At 36.9% G+C, this 22,163-nt stretch overlaps 2 protein-coding genes and 1 long non-coding RNA gene across 4 annotated transcripts; 1 reads left to right on the top strand and 2 right to left on the bottom strand.

Moving 5' to 3' along the window:
• Positions 1 to 11,136: 11,136 nt before the first annotated feature.
• LOC124448413 lies at positions 11,137 to 12,553 on the bottom strand. 2 transcript variants are annotated; one of them, XR_006949051.1, is made up of 5 exons: positions 12,042 to 12,553; positions 11,764 to 11,947; positions 11,620 to 11,700; positions 11,234 to 11,455; positions 11,137 to 11,163 (listed from the first exon to the last, which is right to left on the bottom strand). XR_006949051.1 is itself a non-coding variant. In XM_046999430.1 (4 exons), the coding sequence occupies exons 1-4, from the start codon at positions 12,081 to 12,083 to the stop codon at positions 11,400 to 11,402; spliced, it is 363 nt and encodes a 120-aa protein (XP_046855386.1). In that variant the 5' UTR covers positions 12,084 to 12,553; the 3' UTR covers positions 11,137 to 11,399. The 2 variants fall into 2 exon arrangements, 1 of the variants encoding a protein (XP_046855386.1); XM_046999430.1 differs by having other exon boundaries at positions 11,137 to 11,455.
• Positions 12,554 to 20,349: 7,796 nt separating this feature from the next.
• Positions 20,350 to 20,972, top strand: LOC124449226. The gene is made up of 2 exons (XM_047000167.1): positions 20,350 to 20,600; positions 20,675 to 20,972. Exons 1-2 carry the CDS (start codon positions 20,350 to 20,352, stop codon positions 20,931 to 20,933), a joined length of 510 nt encoding a protein of 169 aa, XP_046856123.1. The 3' UTR covers positions 20,934 to 20,972.
• Positions 20,973 to 21,421: 449 nt separating this feature from the next.
• On the bottom strand, positions 21,422 to 22,032 carry LOC124448130. Its single transcript, XR_006948953.1, has 2 exons — positions 21,582 to 22,032; positions 21,422 to 21,502 (listed from the first exon to the last, which is right to left on the bottom strand). It is a non-coding gene; the product is annotated as an uncharacterized LOC124448130 (long non-coding RNA).
• Positions 22,033 to 22,163: the final 131 nt, after the last annotated feature.

The following is a 22,163-nucleotide window of genomic DNA, read 5'->3' as shown; positions in this document are numbered from 1 at the left end:
TGATGCACCTGAATCAATGTACCATGCAGATTCTTTGTTATCTGTAAACAATGATGAATTCTAAACTGTGGCTCCTTAGGATGCTTCTTCCCTTTTATTTCTATTGTCACTTTGCTGATTCTGTTTTGGTTTGCGACATTCTCTAGCCCAATGTCCAGGTAACCCGCAGTTATGGTATTTACCTTTTCTTTTGAATTTGGTATTCTTTACTTTGTCGTTTTTGGACTTTTGACATAGTAGTGCTTTCTCACCAATATCCTTAATTTTGTTGGATTCTCTACTTCACTGTTCTTCATAAAGAAGTCTTGCAGTAACGAATTCTAATGATAAGTCCTCTGCTCTAGATTCCAATGCTGTTATTAAGCCACTGTACGAATCAGGTAAACTACAAAGGAGTGTCGCCACTTTATCTTCCTCAGAAACAGAGGCACCCAATGCTTCTAACTGACTTGCAATATCCTTCATCTTGTTGAGATGTTCGGTCAAGGAATCATCAGGACCCATACTTGTAGTGAAATATTTCTTTTGCAAGAATTACTTATTGCCCAAAGATTTGACTTTATAATGACTTTCTAATTACGCCCAAGCATCTTTTGCAGTATCGCGCTGATCGAACGAGAGATAGCTGTTCATCTCCGAGAGACAAACATATTGTTGCAAATGCCTTTGTTTCCTGCTTTTGAGATTGTCGACGTTGAGTATCAGTAGTTCCTTCACCATTAGGTTCTACCTCAACGCCAATAACTATTTGCCAGAGTTCCTTCTCTTTAAGTATCATCTGCATCTTAAACTTCCAAAGGTGAAAGTTTTGGCCATTGAACTTTTCGATCCGTGTAAATGCTTCGTCATTTCCCGATGTCGCCATATTCAATATTTTGCACGTATGCATGAGTCAATTCCAAGAGTTACCCCGGGATACCCCTGATCATTTGCCCTGGAGACCTTTCTCGGGGGCCGGGAATTTGCTTGTAAAAGAAATGCTCGGGAGCCGGGTATTTACTCCAGCAATATTACCCCAGGGGATTTGGCACCATTTGAGTACGCGAGTCTATTTGATTTCTATTAATCGCGACATTAAGTACCGATTCCCATCTCCTGGTATCCAGACGGACTGTCGTGTAGTTTTTTTCCTTACTCAGTTGCTGATGCAAAGAGACCTTGGGGAGGGAAGGATTGCGAAACATGCACGGGAGTTTGCTATTGGCATTATGTCACCGATGTGTCAGAGCTGCTGAATTTATATGCAGTTGGCAAAGCTATAAGGAGCCCGCCGCCCTCTGAAATACTGGCAGACTTTCACAAGAATCACAGTGGTGGATGTGTAGAGGATACTGACATAAGCATGCTTGCCAAGAAATGTTTGCTGTCAACCGAGGATGTTAAATTGTGGCTTCAGCACTTGACGCAAATTGCTGTGAACAGGAAAAGAGGTGCTGGAAAAGCAAAAGCAACAAGAGAAAAGCGGAGCAAGGGAAAGTAACTCAGGAACGAATTTCTTTTACTACATTTATTTTTTATAGGATCTCTCATATATCTTGTTTAATAAAGTAATAAAAAGATGTGTTAGTTTGTGTTAGTTTAATAAAGTATTAAAAAGTCTTCCTAATTTTCGTAATTTAAAATTAATTGGTCCGAATAGGTCAGAGGATCGTAGGTCAGAATACGTTGATATAAATATATTTCCCATTTAAAATACTTTACAACTAACATTATTGATGGTGTTCTGGTTCTTAAATATTTTTTTGAAATTTCTATCCAGCTACATTGCTGTTAAATTACTTTGAATTTAAAATTAGCTACTATAATGTAATCTGACCTACCCTGGATCTGCGAATGTATGTAGCTTTATACATTGAGTCATATTCTTTTTTCCTGATGTGTGCGAGAGTAAAATTTCCCAAGCAGCTCGGGAAGGATCCCTTTGATAATAAATTTCTCTACTGGAGAAACATTTTCTTGCCAAAACTTCTCATCTGGCAAAATTCTTTCTATGTAGAGCATTTTCTCACTCCACACAACAAAATCACAATAGCTGCGTGCACTGCAAAACAATTGAGCTTGGACCTGAAATAAAATGACATTATAACATTACTGTTTAGTACATGTATGCAATATATATTTGTGTGTTGACTCAGCTGATACTGATTACAATTAACCACACATTTTCGCACATATCTGAAAATGTACCTGATAATAATAACAATGCTTCCTTTTAAGCTGTTTTCCAACTGGTGTTTCTTCCAGACAAAAGTCCTTGTCAGCTAGTGATGTGTCTAATGTGTCGTCTTTATGGCAATAGCGACACTAAACATATACAATAACAAAAAATTACTACGGCTCTAATTATTGATATAATCAATACTCCATTATGTTATATGCTTAGATATATCATGATCAAATACCTTAATCTCACAGACACCATTGCCACAGCACTTGCAATTGACCAGCCCATCTGGACTTGCACCAATGAAGCCATGATCAACATTAATGAAGAAGCCAGATTCTTCTACTTTGAAGGCCTCATGTTTAGTTCTTTGAAAGCTTTCATATGCATCCCTAGCTTGCTTTTCATGGTTACACCCCCATTGTGTAGCAGCAGTGCTAAACTTTCCTAGCTCAGGATGACAAATGCTCAAAATTAAAGATTTTGATGGGCTATTTGGGCATGTCCGTGAGGCAGCTTTGAATCTTGAGGCAGTCACCTGGTCAGTCCTCATTCTGAACCAAAGTCTGGACTCAGAGTGCTGTCTGGTCATCTCTTCAACAATTTTTTGCTGCTCTGGAAGGACCATATAGAGTAGTAGCTTGTGGGGAGCAACCTCCATCAAGGTAGCAAGGTCAGCACCTAACAAGCTTTTGTCATAAATATCAGACATCGCAATTGGCAAATCAGGGTAACAGAACTTTGGAACAAATAGGTCAGAGAATTCCTTAACTAGGGAAAGTATGACAGGTTTTGACTCAGTAGCTTGTAATACTGCATAAAACTTTGACAGTTTACTTTCTGTAGGTGGAGGCCGAGGAATTGTTTTGGAAATGGCTGTGGGAGATGTGGAAGCTCCATTTTTTGAGAAGCAGATGTGTCTTACTCTTGCATATGGCACTTTCTTTACAGCTGAGGGAAGGACCCGGTAGGCTTTTTTGTCAGTGACAGTAAGAGAGTCCCTTTTTCTGACACCAGCCTCTAAAGCCCATAGCAATGATGCTACATGGGAGCAGCTTTCCCTAAACCAGCCATACACTCACAGTGACCAGATAAAATCTTCCCTTCCTTCTCAAAGATAACCCATGGAGTCAGTGGCTTCTCAGACATTTTTTGCGAGTGATTTACCTAGATAGCAACAAATGATTGATAAGAAATATGGAGGGTGTTTGAACAAATCATTGCTAATTTTTAAATTTAATAAAGTTAGCGTTTCACATTTATCTATTAGAAATAGAAGCAGATATTGCTTATTAAAAGTGAATATAATTAATGAACACACATACCTTTGCAATCATCAGCTGATTATCGCCAAATTCTTTTACCAAAATTCGCGAAGTTCTGGTAGCACAAAAGACTTTTGTAGTTCATAATCTTGTCCTGTGTGTATGAGCTTACCGAAAACAATAAATACGTGCCCACGTTTATGTAAGAAACATTCGGCCATAATTCTACACAATCTTCCCAGTCGTTTTTTGGTATCTCGTATGTGTCAACACAATGTATCAATGAAATTTTTGCCTTATATCTCTCCGTACATTCTTTTGACCTTATACTAGCGTAGTAACCGGGCAGGAAACCTTTATGAGTTGGTTTTTTTGGAGGCATTTTACTCAATTGGACCTTTCAATCATTGGCTTGCCACAATAATAGAATAGAGAATACAATGCCATTGACCCCCAGAACATAACTTCCACCGGTGACCTTGCAAAAATGTGACGTCAGTGCAATGGGTTTATAGTGCTTTTACAAAATTATGATTACATGAAAATCGACAGTAATACAGTCATACATGACTTTCTTATATTGTTTGAAAGCAATCCACAACTAATGCTTTCTTCAATGACAGTAATAATGTGCTTTATTTCTTGTAAAATGTTCCTTATGAGTTTATTAGCCAAGTACTTGGCAAATGCAGCAACACGGCGAATTAAATACCAATATTCTTCACATTCTATATAAACTTGAGCTTACAAAATCTTCAAAATATTTGTCAACAGTGCCAGCATTAACGAAAACGTTATAGTTAAAGCAAATTGTTTTGGATTTCAGAATATTCTATTTCCCTTACTTCACTCTTGCTACACATTTCATTATAAAGTAAATGGTTTGAACCCGGGAAATTGATATTTCTAGATATTTCTTCAAATAAAGTTGTTTTGGGGGTAAACCGGGGGGGGTGGGGGAATATATATATATATATATATATAGGAAGTTTTGTTTATTTGATTTACAGTAAGTACAGTGCTCGATGCATAAGAGCAGAGCATAAATATTGATAATAAGAAGAAAATACACAAAACTACAATTTCATTCTGACAAGCCTGTTTCGTGATTTCTCACTCTTCAGGGGATAGTATTAAAAATAAAAGTTTAACGTTTAACAGTTGCTTGGTAGATGACAGATGATTGTAGGCAGTTTTCCTTAAGTGGGCAGTCATCTTTACTCATATCAAACCATACAACAGCGCCAACAGATGCAACCTATGCCTGAAAGAAAAATTCTTTATCACCTACCTACCACAACTATCATCACTCAACTAACGTAACAAACTTATCTCCTCTTGTCGCCATAGACACAAGGCACTTTTATCCAATAAAATCCACAGGACATCAACCTGATGACAATAATAACTCCACAGAATCAAGAACCACACCCACTGCATCGGATTACACAGAAATACCTGAAGTAGCACCATTGCCATGGAAAAGGAAAATAAGTCACAATCCAGTAAAAGAAACAGAAAATATCACCCGAGCCACACTTCTTTGTTAGGATGAAGACACCATTATTGATGTAACAAAGGTGCTAAAAAAGTCTTTTTGCAAGGTTAAGTGCCACTGTTCCAAAAAGTGTAGAAGGAATTTATCTCCCTTCCTCTCAACAAAAGAACATAAAAAGAAAGAAAAGAAATACTAAATCTGAACTCAGGCAAAAGGTTAAAAATGTTAGTTGGGTTGCCAAAATAAAGTTTAGTACAAAACAATCGAAAGATTTAAACACAATCGAAAAATTTAAATATAAAAATTTAAAACGTCATAAATGTATGTGTAATTTACTTTATATCATATTTTCATCATGTAATGTTTTCAACTTTTATGATTTTATAAAAACCTATGTAAAGAGAGTGGCGAATTCGTATGAAAAATGGGGGGAGAATGCAAGTTAGCTCTCCCAACCACCCTCTTTCAACGCCTCTGGATATTTGATATAGTAATTATGTGAATCACAGAATGTCGATTGTGTTCAAAAAACAGTGACCAAAATGTGCTAGCTATGTTGCCATCTTTTATTATTTTGTGATGAGATAGGATATACACATAGCACGTGAAAAACTTGCCTTTATGTCACAAAGATGTTTTGCGTGAAACTTTTACTAATACATAGTTGTTGCTACAAATTGTTTTGTTTAAATTGATGTATTTGCATTTCAGGCAGAGATATTAAATTATCATTGTGGTTGGAATATAGTTGTGATGGCATCCCATATACGTAGTTGTGGCTAAGGTTTTGCTAAGTTTGGTACATCTGGTCTTGGTAAGGAATTTATTGGATATGTGAGAGCTGTTACTAAACTCGAACTGGAAAAGCTGTCATGGATTTGTTTTTATCATTTATTCGGCATGCATATTTGAATTTTTAACATAGTCTGGTTCTAAAAGGTGCTTCTTTCATTTACTTTTGCTTGTATTTCATTAAAGTTTTTTCTTTATTTCCATATACTACCTTTTAGAAAGAAAGTCATCCATGTTTTGTCATGAAGAACAGTCTGGTACAGCAACACATCCATTGCAAATTTCTCGCTCTTCCACATCTGCAACAATTTTTATTTCGTCCACTCCATCATCTGTTAGTTGTTCATCTATCTCTATAACTGCTGCCTCAACTTCTGTTTTTCTCCATTAGCAACAACTGCATCAGCATATGCGAGTTGTTTTTTGTCCACCACTCCCACCTCATCATCTGACCCCTCTCTTTTAAGAACGTCGTGTGCTACGCTTCTGCATCATCTGCTATGTCTTCTACATTATATGTTACACCTTCTCTCTATTCAATATCTGCATTATCTTCTCTATCAACCATTCAAGCATCATCATCGGTTGGTTTTTGTAGTTCCTCTACAACTCCCATGTCATCTTGTGTTTCCTCTTCTCTTTTGAAACTACAAACGTGCCCGCTTGCTTCTTCTTCTCACTCTTCAATAACCATGTCTTCTTCTGCTTCTTCTTCCCTTTAAAAAAACCCTTTATCCTCGTCAATTGTTTCTTCTCTCTCTTCAACATCATCGCCATTATCTAGTTCTTTTCTTTTGACAAATTCTGAATCATCACCTGATTTTCTTTCTCGATCTTCTTCAACATCCATTTAATGATGTACACCAGGTACAATACCCCCAGGTACCACGAAACTTTGTATTGTTCAGCAGCATGCCACCCTGCATTACTTCACAACCTTAGGGCCTGTTTATATGGAGTTGAGTTACCCAGCTGAGCGAGTTACACGCTCAAGGTTTGACAAAGTGATCTGTTTATATGGCACCGGGTAACTCGGCTAGCACTTCCGTTTACTAATCTTAAATGAAGTTTTGCTATGCTAACTTCAAGTGAAGGCACGATATTTTAAAAAGCCTTACAGTTTCGCAGCAAAAATGTAATGGGTGAATATAAGATTAAAAATTATGATATACGTATGTTTTTTCTGTAATTATGCTGCAAGTACAGGGCTTATCTTTAATTTTGCAAAGTTACGTGTACATGAGGAATGATATATTATTGAAAGATCTATTGTTAAAGCGAAATAAACACGCCGAAAGACTGAAAAAACGAAGGATGTCGAGAGTGGCACGAAGACTTCGTTCTGTGTGTTACCAGAGGCAGAATAGATCAGTGGTGGAAAAATATGTTAAACGGTAGCTTACCCAACGAAGAGAGGAAAAAAACTTTAGACTTTCCAGCATCCAGTTTTTCCAATTATTAAATGAGCTTAGGCCATACATTTCCACTCCAAAAAATTCTCCCAACTATCGTTCACTTCAGGCTCATAAACGACTAGCAATAACTCTTTATTATTTGAAAGACACAGGTTCAATTAAAATGACAGCTAATGCATTTGGGATACATGTTTCAACTGCCTCCCGAACAATACATCTTGTTTGTGAAGCAATAAGTTCGAAATTAGGACCAAAATACTTGAAACTGCCAAAGAATTATGATGAAATGAGTAAAAAAATTTCTGAATTTGAAGTGCAGTTTGGTATGCCCCAAGCATTTGGATGCATTGACGGCACTCATATCCCCATATTAAGGCTGACGGGGAATTCACAGGATTACTTTTGCTATAAGATGTTTTTTCATTAAAATGTGCAAGCTGTTTGTGATGCAAAAGGATTATTTTTGGATGTGGACTGCCGCTGGCCAGTTAGCGTGCATGATGCAAAAGTTTTTCCAATTCATGTTTGAACAAAAAGCTACAAAATGGGAAATTCCAATAACCTATCTTTTACTTATTCCTGGGCACACGAAAGTTGGGAGCTATCTTATTGGAGATTTAGCCTACCCTCTCACACCACACTGCATGAAAGAGTTTGAAACATGTTCAACTAATGCAAAAGTTGTCTTTAACAACATGTTACGTTCAGCAAGGAACCCCATTGAATGCACTTTTGGAAGATTAACAGCTCGGTAGAGCTTCCTCACAAAGAAAGTTGACTTAAAATTAGAACTAATTCCTGCAGCAGTTTACGCATGCTTTGTCTTACATAATATTTGTGAACAGCATATGTTTCATGTGGATCTATTAAGTGTGGAAAAGCAAGTACACCTTCAATGTACAATGAACAGAAAACAAGAAACATTCCAGACCCTATATTTTCTGGGAATCTCGAAGAAGGGGCAGTAATTAGGGACATAATAACCTTGAATATTGAACACAATCTTCCTCACCACCTTACTGGATGATTTGCATTAAATTAAAATCACACTAATATAGAATGATGTGCCTAAAGTCACAATAACAATAAAGTATTCAATTTCAAACATAAAAAAACATGTTCTTGTACTGTACTAAGATTACCAACATAAGATTGTGCAAATAGCATTGTTCTTGTTAACAAAATTAAACATAACTTATCATAATTGAGTTGAAAAGTGAACCAATGGATATTATATATACCAATACATGCTAACAGTTATTTTGTCTAACAAATGTTTGGTTTATCTTTATAAACTAAACAATTAAACATTGTTTAACTCCATGTATGTTGATTCAATTGAAGTCATTGTTAAATGATGGTCCGTGTGGATAAATATTATTGGGGTTAAAAACATGTCCTTGGTTTTGCCTGGCATGAGGAAAAACCTCTCTTCCAAACTGCATTGGACCCCAATTCTGAGATTGCTAATTACACTGGACAAGAAATTCTATACTTTTGCCCATGACATTACTCACTTGTGCCATAGACTGACTTATTCCTTCCAAGGCATTAGCCATCGCTTCAGTAGAACCTTTAATCGCAAAAATTAACTCCCTGCGATAAACAGTAGAATCAGTAAATTTACTGTGCAAAAGAATAGCTTTTTATAGTTGTTTGATTGTACATTTCAGTAATACCTACATATGCACTTGTACTCTTTCATTTTAATATTTACCAGCTGTTTATTTTAATGCTGAATCTTAGAATTCTGTGTAAACTATCCTACTTACGTATACAGTTTGTATATTGTGTTTTCTATGTTTATTATAAGTTTATTACTTTAAATACTGCCAGATTGTTGAAGTAAATGAATTCAAAGATCTAATACAAAGTTGAGCAAATAAATTAAATTAAATTAAATTAGGTAAACAATAGATAATCACTTTCATTAGACATACCAAATTCATCACTGTCTGACAGATCACCCTGAGTTGAAGCTAGCTCTGAATTACCATCATTAAAAGAACAGCTATCGACACCCACTGAAAGGGGTTCTGTATTTGCAGAACTGCCCCAAATACTACGAAGATCATCGTAGTGGTCGCAAACCAATTTTCCAGTACCACAGCGAGTCTCAGCAATTACAGCTTTTGAAAATCCTTGGTGCAAAATTTTAACATTTTCAACAATACCATAGTGCCGTTGGGCTATAAGTTTTTGATCTTCCTTGATCTTTGCCTTTATGATCTGTTTTTCTTGTTCATTAGCTTCTGCCTGTGGTCTTTCACTTATATCAACAGGTCCAAAGAGAGATTTGTCATATTTGTACCCTGTCGCCATTTCTTTTCTTAAGGTTTTATACTGCAATGTTTTGTCGGCATCAAAGTCGACGTTGTTGAATTCACAAGATGCTTTGTATTCTTTCAATATTCCGATAAGATTCGAGTGCATCTCTTCAGTCCAGCGAAATACCTTCTTCTTTGTTTGCTCTTTGCGCTTTTTTGCTACGGGTTCAGCCATATTGTGTGTGGATGCCTCTTAAGTACACATGCATACCAACAGAGCCAATTTTAACGCCTCGCCGAGTTACCATGGAAAAATTCATCCTGCCTAGCCGGGTTGGACAAACCGAGTTCCGGCAAGGCGAGTAAATCGGATGTGTCATATAAACGATTCACCGGGAAATGCATTCATTTTATATAAGGGCCGAGTTACCTGGCTAGGCAAGTAACTTGCTCAGCCGGGTAACTCGGCTCCATATAAAAAGGCCCTTAGATGAACTGTAATGCATGAGATATTTCTGTTACTAGAAAATAAAATCAAAAATAGAAAGCAACATACTTGTGAAGGCAAATAATAGAAAAAACTGACAGTGTTTACTTCCAACTATCCAAAATTACAATTTAAAATTTTTTGCTAAAATATTGTTGTGGTTCTTTACATTTTAAAATCCGTTGTTGTAGTTCATGAGCTGAAAGTTGTAGGCATTGGTAGCTATACTATCTGGTTTTTCAGCAAGATTAGGACCATAGTCTGTATGACCTGCAAACTTCTTTGCATCGCATGCTTCCTTCTTGATAGCCATCTCATTTACTAATATAATGCAATCTTTATACAATAATACAGTTATTTACAAGCATTAAGATTAATAATAGTAAAACTTAAAGATTTAATAAAAGATATATTACATAAGCGGATCCATTGTACTAGAATGGGCAACCTACAATTTAAGACATATGTCGTTTGAGAAATTTGGAATAAAAGAGTTTTTAAAACGATTTGTGCAATATTTAGTTGCATAAAATATTTTATTTGTCCTTAGCTAATTATAAATGCCATCAGTTCTTTAATGTAATAAATTGTAAAGTTTGTGATTCTTATCCTTCACTATATCATTAAAGAATCTCCTACTGAGAGATTCACGTCTGTTGAATAGGGTCGGAATATCAGCTGTTGTTAATGCATCTTCAAGGTCCGAATTATCGCAAAAAAATTGCTTTGCAACTTTTTTCGAATAAGTTCCTACCGACCCCCCGTTCCGATCGACCCCCGATTTACTTTCCTCTCGCAATTTTTACAATGCACATGATTACGCTAATATTTTTTATTAATATTAAAAACTATAAACTAAAATCCTCGCATTCGTTCTCTTCCAAATCGGAAAGCGTAGCTGCTGCAATATCAGCAACGTTTGTACCATTTGGGTGGTTTTGCACCATTTGGGCGTCTAATCTTTAGCTCTAGCCAATATTGGAGAGCTTCCTCCGCATTGAATTCAGCTAGCGGGCATCCTTCTTCACCAATTCTTAGCTGAGCGTCGAGTCGTTGGGTACTCAAACGATTTCGCAGAGTTGTCTTAATTCTGTTCATTCGGCTAAATAAACGCTCCACCTTGGCATTCGTGAATGGTGTTATGAGCAACAATTCAATTATATGCAGTACAATTTTGCACTCTTTTTGCATTATAACATTTTCCCAGATGCTTTGCCATACATTTACGTATTTTTCCTTTTTTTCTGCTCCAACTATGTAGCTTTTGAGGTGGCACTAGCAGAAGAAATATTCAGTTATCCAACTTTATGATAAGAAAGGAAAACGATGCATTTACTATTCAAACCTTCAAACGATTCCATTCTGAGACGACTTTGTCAATGTTGCATCAATTCTGAACAAGTAAAGCCTGGTAAAACTCTTTCAGTTCTAAAATTGCCTTGTCGCCATACCGCTTAAGTGCTTCGTCGTCCTTGGGCCACATTGCAAAGTCCAATATGACTGGCAGATTTTTAAAACACCACACTTTCTCGGAACTCTTCAAATCTTCCTTGCACACTCCTAGACACTGCATTAATAATTTTTTCATAAGTTTTCCTTACTTTCCTCCGGGACGCATTAAACCCTTTTAGCTTTATTTTTTGGTAAGAAACATCTTCAGAAACAGAAAAGGCAATGTTACGACATAAAGTATTACATTTACAAAACACTAATTATAACATTTAAAAGTACCTGCTTCATCTTCATCGTCTTCAAGTTCTTCCACTTGATGCCTGGTAATTTTTTGACGTTTTGTCAAAGGTTGGTGAGGTTCTACTGTGTAAAAAAACATTTCAAGCGTTCGTAAAGTCAGGGACTCATTCATCAATTACTTACCGTCGTCGGACGTAGCTTCGCACTCCTTCAAAAACCGTGTAAAATTAATAAGTTTTTCGGAGTCGTCCTGAACGCATTTATTGATCAATTCTTTTAGTTTGACCATAGTCCACTCAAATTCATTAATGCGCTTCACCGCTTTAACAGGGTCATGAACTTCCTTTTGGAATCCCAGGCTAAGAACCTAAAAATAAAAGTCACAACTCTTAATTTTGCACCAGATTATATATGTTGTGATGAGACAGCAAATCTGAACATTGAAGCGTTATACTAATTACCTTCAAAGGCGTCAAAATGTCAATGTATACTGTCATCAGCATAGGATACTTTGCATACGTCCATTTTGACAAAAAACCCTTCAATTCTTCTCTTTTTGCTGGGACAATGACTCAATGTGTAGCATGTATGCGACATAATTGGCAACAAAGGTCTCCATGGCTTTCAACTTGTGGGTGATCCATCTCGTTCCAAAGGCTTTGGCTGGCTTTGCTATGCTCTTTTCGAAAATCTCGCTGAATCCCTTCAATTCGCGATAGCGCTTTGCCGACTTTTGGTACAAGTAATACAATTTAGTCAGGAGCTCATCCACTTCGTCAAACTCTGATTAACTCTGATTAACTCTGCAAGTCGGTTTATGTTACCCAAATTTACCGAAGCTCCATCAATGTTTAGCGCTGCCAGTTGTCTTGGGAAATTGTTCATGTGAAACCGGGAAAAGCAATCCTGTATCATCTTCTTAAGGCCATCTGCACTTGTTGATGTAGGTGATTCAATTGCTAAAAACCTTACCTTACTTGTATTAAAATTCGAGTCGTACTCATTTTCGCTCAGCTTTAAATTCGCGCGATTTAATTTCGCGCACTTTGTTGACAATTATTCGCGCAGCTTTAAATTCGCGCAAGTAGTTTTGTGTGCTCGTTCTTTTTGGTTTGTTCAAAAGAACTATTAATAATTAACGCATTTATATTGAGCTTTCTTTATTAAGAAATACCTCAATATTCATCAAAAAAGCGATTGGGTGGCCTCAAAAATGACTTCAAAATAAAGCGTGAGTTCACTATCCCGATTTTGCAAGCTCTTTTTTGAATATGGGGGCAATATAGAAGCATGTGTGTGTGACATCAAATTTCGTCGATCCCCATTACCACAAGGAGGCTTGGAGATTCCTATTACCCTAATAGTCATGCAGAACAATGCAAGTTTTAGGATATACAGCAAAATGCAGGCATTCGTGACGGAATACTACGTAGAACCTGAGATAATCCCGACTGAAATTGTACAGGATGAAAATGAAGACATTTTTGATTTTTAATGTTACCAGGACAACTAAAAACATATGTCAATATGTATATGCGTTAATAAAACAACTGATTTGCATAACCAACAATGAATATCTCATGTAACACTACGAAGCTTTTCGCGCGGATTATATTTCGCGCAGTACTAAAATTCGCGCACTCAGCGCTGCGCGAATTCTAGTACTGCGCGAATTTTAATACAAGTAAGGTATTTGAAGGATACCTGTCCATTGAAAAAATAGAAATAACGCATCTAAAGACAAGAATCGAAATAATTCAGTTCAGTGTATTGAATTTACCTTCACTGCTTATAAAAAGGAGATACAAAACTTCCTGTTCAGAAACGCCGTTGTCAGTGCTGCCGTCGGTCAACAAAGAAAAATAGCGTGTTTTCTTTAATTCAGACATCAGCTTCTGCTTGAGTTTGTCAGCATTTGAATCAGTGATGTTTGCCATAGCACGCTCGTTTCAGAATTTGGAACTGCGAATCATTCCGTTCATTTCGTTTAACGTAATGATGCCCTCACTATCGCTATAGGGTCTTTCTGAAGTGGCTAAATAGTAGGCAGTGTTGAAACGAGTAATCATTACTTTCCTGTCAATCTCTGCCATTTTCATCAAACCGCTTCCAAGTGGAGATCGTTCAACAACTTGTGCGCCCAAGGACTTCTGATCAAAAAGACGTTTTGCATGTTGATGTGCTTTACCTTGGACATGTTTTTTCAAGCTATCTAATTTGACTGATGTTGTCCCATCTGTCCATGCTTGCGAAAAACCAGCTATTGAAGAAATTGTTGAGGAGAATTCCACACAGACAGAACATTTTAACGCTTCTACTTTTTTCTTATCTGTACTAAGACTTTTGATCAATTTAACGTTTAAATCTCGCTCCCAATTTTCTACAGTCTTTTGCTTCGCCATCGTTAACGTATGCAGTGTGTATTAGTTTGTGACTTTGTCACTTCGCGTTTTCAGATAATATTGAAAATGTTACGTTTCATATTACAATTGATAGCGACGTTTTTTAAAAAGTTGCGACCATTTTAGGATAAATTCCTGTTAGTCACATTCCTGAGGCATGATGTAATAGCAACGCTTTGAAATTATGCAAATAGTGCAAGAAATTTGATCATTTGATATTTCTTTTGACGTATTTTAAAACTTAGGGAGTGGTCGCAAAGTATAATAAAAACACATCCATCACAGCAATATAAAAAGAGTGCTTTCAGTAAGCAAATTTACATTAAATAACAAGAAATGCGAAATGAGCTTCGCAATTTTACGAAATTTGCTTCGCAATATTTCGCCAAAATCGAAATCACTTCGCAATTTGCGATTTGCGAAGTGCTAATTCGGACCTTGATCTTAATAATGTACTCCAGGATGCCCATGGCTCATGTAATGTTTAGAATTTATCTTCTTCCTTTAGTATCTATCTATTGTGCTCTCTAATATCTGTTTTTCAACAACATTTCTCATTCCTATATATATACATGTCATTGTCACTTTTAAGGGGTGTGTCTACAACACTACATCCCTCCTCAACTTAACGGATAACAAAGTCAGGGTTTATTGAGTTCCCATATTGTTCTGTTATTTTTCTTTGTCAGGTTGATCTCCTCCAGGCTGGCTCTTCTGGTTCTGGTTCTTCACATTCTGGTACGCATTGGTTGTGTCTGTACGGCTGTTCGTGGATGTTGTATTCATCTTCATCAGTTGATTCTCTCAACTTGTCTCTTATCTTTTTAAAGAACGATGTGTTTCTGGTTATTTGATGGTTGTGGTTCTCAGCGACTACTTTAGCTCCTCTACGATAAATCACTGTGTATGGTGTTTGCTCAAATTTTGTTGTGAATTTATCTTTCTCCCTTTGTTTTAAGAGGACTTTGTCTCCCACGCTGATATCTGATTCTTTAGTTCTTCTTCTTTTGTTTGCCAATTCTCTTCCTTTCGATTTTGCTTCAAAATCATTTGCCTGCGCCTCTTTATGTCTATTTAGCACTTTGTCCATGAGGTTTAGCATTGGTAGGATACCTATCAATGGTCGGTGAAATAGTAGTTGAGCTGGTGGGACATTGGTTTAACAATGAGGCGTAGTGCGATAGCTGAGTAAGAATCTTGAAAGTTCTTGTGTCCAATTGCGATGTTCCGCACAGGCTATTTTGATCGCTTTAGCTAAAGGCTTCATGAATGCCTCGGCCTCAGAGTTTCCTTGCGGCCACTACGGGATTGATGTCTCGTGCTTCACCCCAAGTTTATGTAGATATTTGGAGAATTCCTTACTGTTGAACGGTGGACCGTTGTCAGATTTGAACTTTAATGGGATTCCATGCCGTGCAAAAATAGCATCTATTTTAGGGATCAGTGCTTTGGCGGAGGTACTTGAGATTATTTCGGCTTCTGGGTATCGCGAATACTTATCGATCAGCACGATGATATATTGTCCAGTAGGGAGCGGACCATAGAAATCAGCATGGATGGTTTGCCAAGGGCCCTCTGGCATTTCTGGACTTGCTAATGGTTCTGGTGGGCTGGTTGATCCATTTATTGACATGGTAGACAAGCTTCAATTTCATCCTTGACGGCCTTGTCCATATTAGGGAACCAGGCGTATTGGCATAACAAAGCTTTAGTCTTGGCTATTCCTTGGTGGCCTTCGTGGGCCAGCTTCACAACGCTTGTTTTTAGGGTTGTTGGAATGATAATCCGCGTTCCTCGTAGGAGTATGCCATTCGTGTTGTCCACAGATATTTCATCTTTGATGCTAAGAAATGGTTTCACAGACTGATTGCTCCAATCACCCGACTCGACCGCTGTTCTTACCGCCTGAAGACTTATGTCTTTGGTCGTATGTTCTTTGATGACTTCAATTGATATGGCATTTTGAGCTGCATTTGTCGTGACAAACGTGATGTATTCTTCGGCGATGTTGCGTTTGGTAGTCTGTAATTGTGGGTGTCTGGATATGTAGTCTGCAGGGTTCGTGTCACCTGGTCTGTAAATGACTTGAAAATTGTATTGTTGAAGTCTCAATAACCATCGCTCAATCCTGGCGGGAGGTCTGGACCGAGGATTATTATAGATAAGTTGTAATGGTTTGTGATCAGTGATCAGGGTGAACGATGCCCCAAATAGGTAGATGTGAAAGTGTTCGATACCCCACACGATAGCAAGGGCCTCCTTTTCAGTTTGCAAATATCGTTGTTCTACTGAGGAAAGAGCCCGACTAGCATAGCAGATCACGTTATCGGCGTTTGTTTTAGGATCTCTTTGTGTTAATATGGCTGATAAGCCAACTGGGCTTGCATCCACTAATACCGACGTTTCTTTTGATGTATCAAAATGACTCATAACTGGACTGTTGGTTAGTGCATTTTTTAACTTGTCATAAGCTGCTTGGTGTTCCCACGTCCATGCAAAGCGCGCACACTTACGTGTTAGTTTTCGAAGGGGTTCTGTAATGGTAGCATAATTTTCGATAAACTTAGAGCTGTAATTTGCCATACCCAGTAAGCTTCTCACTTCGCTGACCGTTGTGGGTATTGTAGTTTTAACGAAAGCTTCTACCTTTTTTTGGTCCGGGCAGACCCCATGTTCTGAGAATAATAACCCAAAAAACTCAAGGTTCTTCTTCAGGAACTTGCACTTTTGGCAATTAAGTGTGAGATTGTGATCTTGTAATCGGGTAAGAACTTCATCCAGTGCACGGTCATGGTCTGCTCTATTACTTCCAAATACGATTATGTCATCAGCAATGTTCTTGACCCCTTTAATTCCTAGCAATGTTTCCTGCAGATTATGTTGAAACAATTCAGCTGCGGCATTAGTTCCATAGTTTAATCGCTTATAACGATAGAGACCGCAATGAGTTGAGAATGTTGTGATGCTGCGGGATGCTGGACTTAGCTCTAGTTGGTGGTATGCTTGAGCAAGATCAAGCTTTGAAAATATACGTGCTCCATTGAGTTCCATGGATACAGCTTCCACAGTTGGTATTGGATGTCTGGTTCGTTTGATAGCCGTATTTGCTATCCGCATATTAACACACAATCGAATGTTACCATCACGCTTGGGAACAATCACCACCAGAGAGACCCAGTCAGTGGGCATGCCTTCAGGTATATCTCTGCTAATCCATTGTGCTTTGCACACGTGGGTTCGTATCCCATCTTTGTCGCCAATGTAATGTTTAGAATTTATCTTCTTCCTTTAGTATCTATCTATTGTGCTCTCTAATATCTGTTTTTCAACATTTCTCATTCCTATATATATACATGTCATTGTCACTTTTAAGGGGCGTGTCTACAACACTACAGCTCTCTTTAGTATACGCTCAAAATCATCAGATAGATATTTTCGTAGAGCAGAGTGAAATACTTGGCAAGAGTACTCAAGAAGTGATCGTATTATAGCGCAGTAAAAACAAACAAGGTCTTTTTTATCTACGTTTCAACTGCTTAATGAAGTATAGACGTTTTGTTGCTTTTTAGTGATAACATTTATGTGGTCGTTCCATTTCAAATCATTTCTTATTGTGAGTCCCAAAATTTTAATATTTTGAACTCTTTCGAAAGGTTGATCATTGATTAAGATTTCATTAAACGTTGGAGTCGTTTTTCTGAAATATATGATCATTTCTTTACATTTTCTTGGAATAAGGGTGAATTTATTTTCTATTGACTATTTAGCAATGTGGTTGATTTCTTGTCGTAGATAGGTTTCCCAATCATATGAAATTAGTGCTGAAGCAGTGGTGTCATTTGTAAATTTTCACATTAGTGACTCATTAGTGACTCTTAGTGATAAATGATGCTTTGTGCAGTAGAACGACATCGGCGATTTTCCACATCCTAGGAACTTGACAGTTTCGGAAAGACACATTTAAAATTAGTGTGATTGGTAACGTGAGAATATCTGCATAGTCTTTCAGTATCCAATTAAGGAGACCATCAGGACCACTGGCCTTTGAGCGACTAATTTTTCTTAACTTTCCAACAACCTCGATGTCGTTGACTTCGATGAACTGGTCGTTCTCATCCGTAGAAACATATGCATCAGGAGATAGCGGAGAATATTCCTGCATCACATTTATAAAGGATTCGTTGATTTTATAATATAAAATTATTTCATCTCTATCTAAATCTGTAGATAACATGTCTTCAAGTTTCTTTTGGTTAAATTTACAGTTTTCACACAGTTTGACCTCTTACCACCACTTATTAGGTTTTACATTTCTACCGTTTTCAACTTTAGACTTATAATATAGTTTTCAAATGCTTTTCCTTTCTTTGTTAACCTTGTTTCGAAGAACTTTAAATAAGGCAGCGTTTCCAGACGCAAATGCTCTTTGGCGTCTAGAGATTAGTCTCTTTAGATGTCTAGTCATCCATCGACGATCATTCTTATGAACCTTGAGGGAACGTTGGGGCATTATTTTGTTTAGTCCATAGTTAATGATATCAGTCATTATTTCGATATTCTGGTCACATGTATATTCGTTGGAGAGCATATGGGACCATGGGACAGCAATGAAAAATCTGCCAAGACTAGCCTTTTTACTTTGTCGTTCTCTAACTTTTATCTCTAACTTTTATAACTATTGACTGAGATTGGGAAGAAACGGTGCGTTCTTTTGGTTTGACTTTCGTTTGACAGAATATTGAAAGTAGAAATAGATCTACGCAGAAATGGACCTTCTCCATAGAAATGGGAAATATCGGAGGTGGACCGGCTCTAGTTGTCAAATATATCAAATTCTTACAATTCAAAATGGCGGCAAAAATTACAAAGTGAAAACACAAAGTGAAACTTGTATAGCAAAAGTGACACCTTTAAATGGTGCGTAGCGAATGTGGCACGGAATTTGCTAATGAGGCAGCAAAATACTGTCATAAGTGCGGAAAAGAATTTTCAGGTAAATTTAATCATAGTATTATTACAGTGATCACTGATCGGTGTTCTGTGAAGCATTTGATCATACATTATGTCTTTATGTGTAAGATTCATCCCCTGTGTGAGCTATTGCATACTTTGTGATATCGGGGACATATAACAAACCTTTAGAAATATACATCAATTAATACATTTCTTGCTTTCAATTTGTAGAAATTCCACAAAATGCCTGTCACCATGAACAAGATTGTATTGAATACTGTTTTCATCTGGGATACAAGTATTATGACATCATCAAATTATTAAAAACATATCATGGTATTACGATGTGTGTCCACACATTAAAAAGAAAACTACAAAAGTATAACTTGAAGAAACAAAATGACAATTTTGATGAGCAATATGTCAGGGATATTATCAAAACAGGAATGGAAGGGGCTGGACAATATTCTGGTTACCATAAAATTTGGCATATACTTTAAGTAAATCATCATTTACATGCCCCACGGAGTGTTGTGGCTAGAGTTGTCCATGAACTAGATCCCCAGGCCAATAAGGAAAGAAAGGGAAATAAACTTAAATGGCGAAAGTACTTGTCTTGTGGTCCTAATCACTGTTGGCATATGCAAATCAAACAACTCTCCAAAAGAGCCAACAAAATTGTATTTCAATTGTATGATCAAACATGGTGGATGCCCCTTGTTAACTCATTCAGATTATGAAACAGAGAATGGTGATATTGCAGCCATTCAATGTTATTTTCATAATAATGGGAATGCTCATAAATATTTAACATCCACTAGAAACCAAAGGATTGAAAACTGGTGGTCACATTTTTGTAAGTCTTGTACTGGTAAGTAGGATCTATTAGAAATATGTAAGACGCAGTAACTTTATAAATTAAAAAAGCTGGCGAGAAAGTTGTTTAAAGTGATAATAGTTGTAGGTTATGAGACATTTTAAATGAACGACAAGTTTTTTTATCGTAAACATGTTTCGGCATGCTTATGCCACCTTCAGTACATAGAATGAAGGTGATTATGCTATTTACATGATATATATATGTGTGTATGTGACTATCGTTAAGTGTATTAAATTACAGAATTAGTGTTAGATGATATATTACAAGTTAAAGTGCTACTGAAGTGAAATTTTGGGTATCGATTTTTTTCTATAATCAAATAGTTCTATCTTTCCTGATCACTTTGGTATAATTTTTATGCATATTGAAGCACGGGATCATCAATAAATTGTTGCTCAAAGTTGGGTTACGCGTGCGAATTTTTACTACTGAAATACTATACGGATGTGACGTAATTAAAAGGACGGAAGTCGAAGTATGAGCATTGATTTACTAGTATTTTGTTAGATTTTTAACACATATGCACAATAAAATATGAGTTCTTCAAGCAGTGAAAGTGAACGCAGTTCGGAAACTGAAAACTCAGATATGGCAAATGAAAATTTACTTTCGAATTCCGGCGATGAGGAGACAATTGTGGCTAATTCAGTTGTAAATCCTTACGAAAATGAACCTCTTGCGAACGCAGTCGGAGAGAATTTTGTGTCTGTCAAAGAAGACGCAGACGGCTTAGAACCTCGAACATTGGAAGCGAGTTTCGAAGGAACCGTTCAGTTAGATAAGTGGTAAGTTGATAAATGTTATTAGAACTCTAGAAGAAATTAAACAAAAAATATGATAACAAACCACTTTTTTATAGGTGTGCATGTAGCTTGTGTCGTACTCAACTGCTGACAGATGCCATTGAATACCGTTGTTGTCAAGAGGTTGGGCCTACTTTACATAAACTGGTATTCGATGGTAGCATTGAAAAAATTAGCTGTGTTACTCTTCACGAAGAGTACACGATTATGACACGTGCCACAGTCTTGAAGAATGTTGGCTCACTTCTAAGAGACCAAGATGGAAGGTCATACAAGCGTCGTAGAATACATGAAAATGAGTTAGTACATTTTTGATTTCTAATTTTGTTTTGTAACGAATGATTAATATCTTGCCATGTACCTCTACTTTTTACCTTTATGTGGTTCATTATTGTGCTGTGATGCTTCACAATTTTGTTGTGTGAAGTCAAAATTAATAATCAAATAGAAATTACTATTTTGAATTTCTCATAGATACTTAAGAGCAGTTGCATACCATTGGGTCATTCGATGGCTGTGTGAATGCCTTGGTTGGGAAAATTCTAGACCATTACCTGCATGTATCTACACAGACATCCGAAAACGATTTCCATTACGAAATCCCCTAGGCCAAGAACATGCTGGCTACAAGTCAGCACAGGAAAGAAACTGATAGAAGTAGGAAACATTTTTTGTAGCATAGTATATTATTTTATAACTAACTTTAAAGTTGGCCTGCTAAGAATATTTGTCAAGTAATTCTTGTGGACAATGACTTTTTGGATGTCCTTTCATTGGCTGTCCACAATTTTTGCATAAGCGCGTTTTTGGATCTGAAGGACCTGTTGAAGCAGCTTGTTTTTCTTTGTCTAAACCTTTTGCTTGCAGTACATCTTGCTGTTGATCTATAAATAACAATTTAATGTGTTTACTTTTAGAATGCACTGGCCATACCTATTATACATGGTAGCACGAACAACTTACATGTGGGAAACAATGTTGTTGAAGAAAGTTGTTTCCTATCCAACTGCCGTTTGATTGCCTCAGTTTTGGAAATTCGATCCGAGAAAGTTTTGTTTCAGGCTTCTGGGACTTTTTCCTTATACTTCTTAAATATGTTGTCCATGGATTCCTCATAACTAAGAACCATGACATTTTTGATTTCATTAACATAGTCTGGAAAAATGACAAGTGGTTAGATGTGTAAGTCAAGAGTACCAATGCATACATGCTAAACTTACAATATGATGGTGCTGAAGAAACAGTTCTTACTACTTCATCCCCTGATTTAAATTTTGGGTATGTCACAGAATAATATGGTGTTCCATTTTTTGTTTTTTTTTGGCTGTCTGTGAAGGTTTTCATTGAAATGAAGTACTGCCAGTACGTGCCTAAACAGAACAAACCATTTACTATGTAATTTTTTTTCTTGACTGGGAACAAGTAAAAAAGCCAAGCCAAATATGTACCAAGCCAAGAAAAGTGGGCCATCTTTGGATGCCAACCATTTAATGTTGAATAAAAACCTTCGAGACAACTAGTTTGTGCTTCTGAAGATAGTTTTTT

Source organism: Xenia sp. Carnegie-2017, unplaced genomic scaffold, assembly GCF_021976095.1.
Source record: "Xenia sp. Carnegie-2017 unplaced genomic scaffold, XeniaSp_v1 HiC_scaffold_23, whole genome shotgun sequence".
In the NCBI taxonomy this organism is placed as follows: Eukaryota; Metazoa; Cnidaria; class Anthozoa; order Malacalcyonacea; family Xeniidae; genus Xenia; species Xenia sp. Carnegie-2017.
The sequence above is the reverse complement of the archived record's forward strand: the minus strand, read 5'-3'. Positions and strand labels throughout refer to the sequence as shown.

Excerpts from the sequence above, each read along its gene's own strand:
- LOC124448413 (XM_046999430.1), bottom strand. The coding sequence starts at position 12,083 with ATGCTGATGACAGTATACATTGACATTTTGACGCCTTTGAAG. Across the intron at positions 11,948-12,041 it reads ACATTTTGACGCCTTTGAAG|GTTCTTAGCCTGGGATTCCA; the intron begins GTAATTAGTATA and ends TTTTATTTTTAG. Across the intron at positions 11,456-11,619 it reads AGACGATGAAGATGAAGCAG|TGTCTAGGAGTGTGCAAGGA; the intron begins GTACTTTTAAAT and ends TTATTAATGCAG.
- LOC124449226 (XM_047000167.1), top strand. The coding sequence starts at position 20,350 with ATGAGTTCTTCAAGCAGTGAAAGTGAACGCAGTTCGGAAACTGAAAAC. Across the intron at positions 20,601-20,674 it reads ACCGTTCAGTTAGATAAGTG|GTGTGCATGTAGCTTGTGTC; the intron begins GTAAGTTGATAA and ends ACTTTTTTATAG.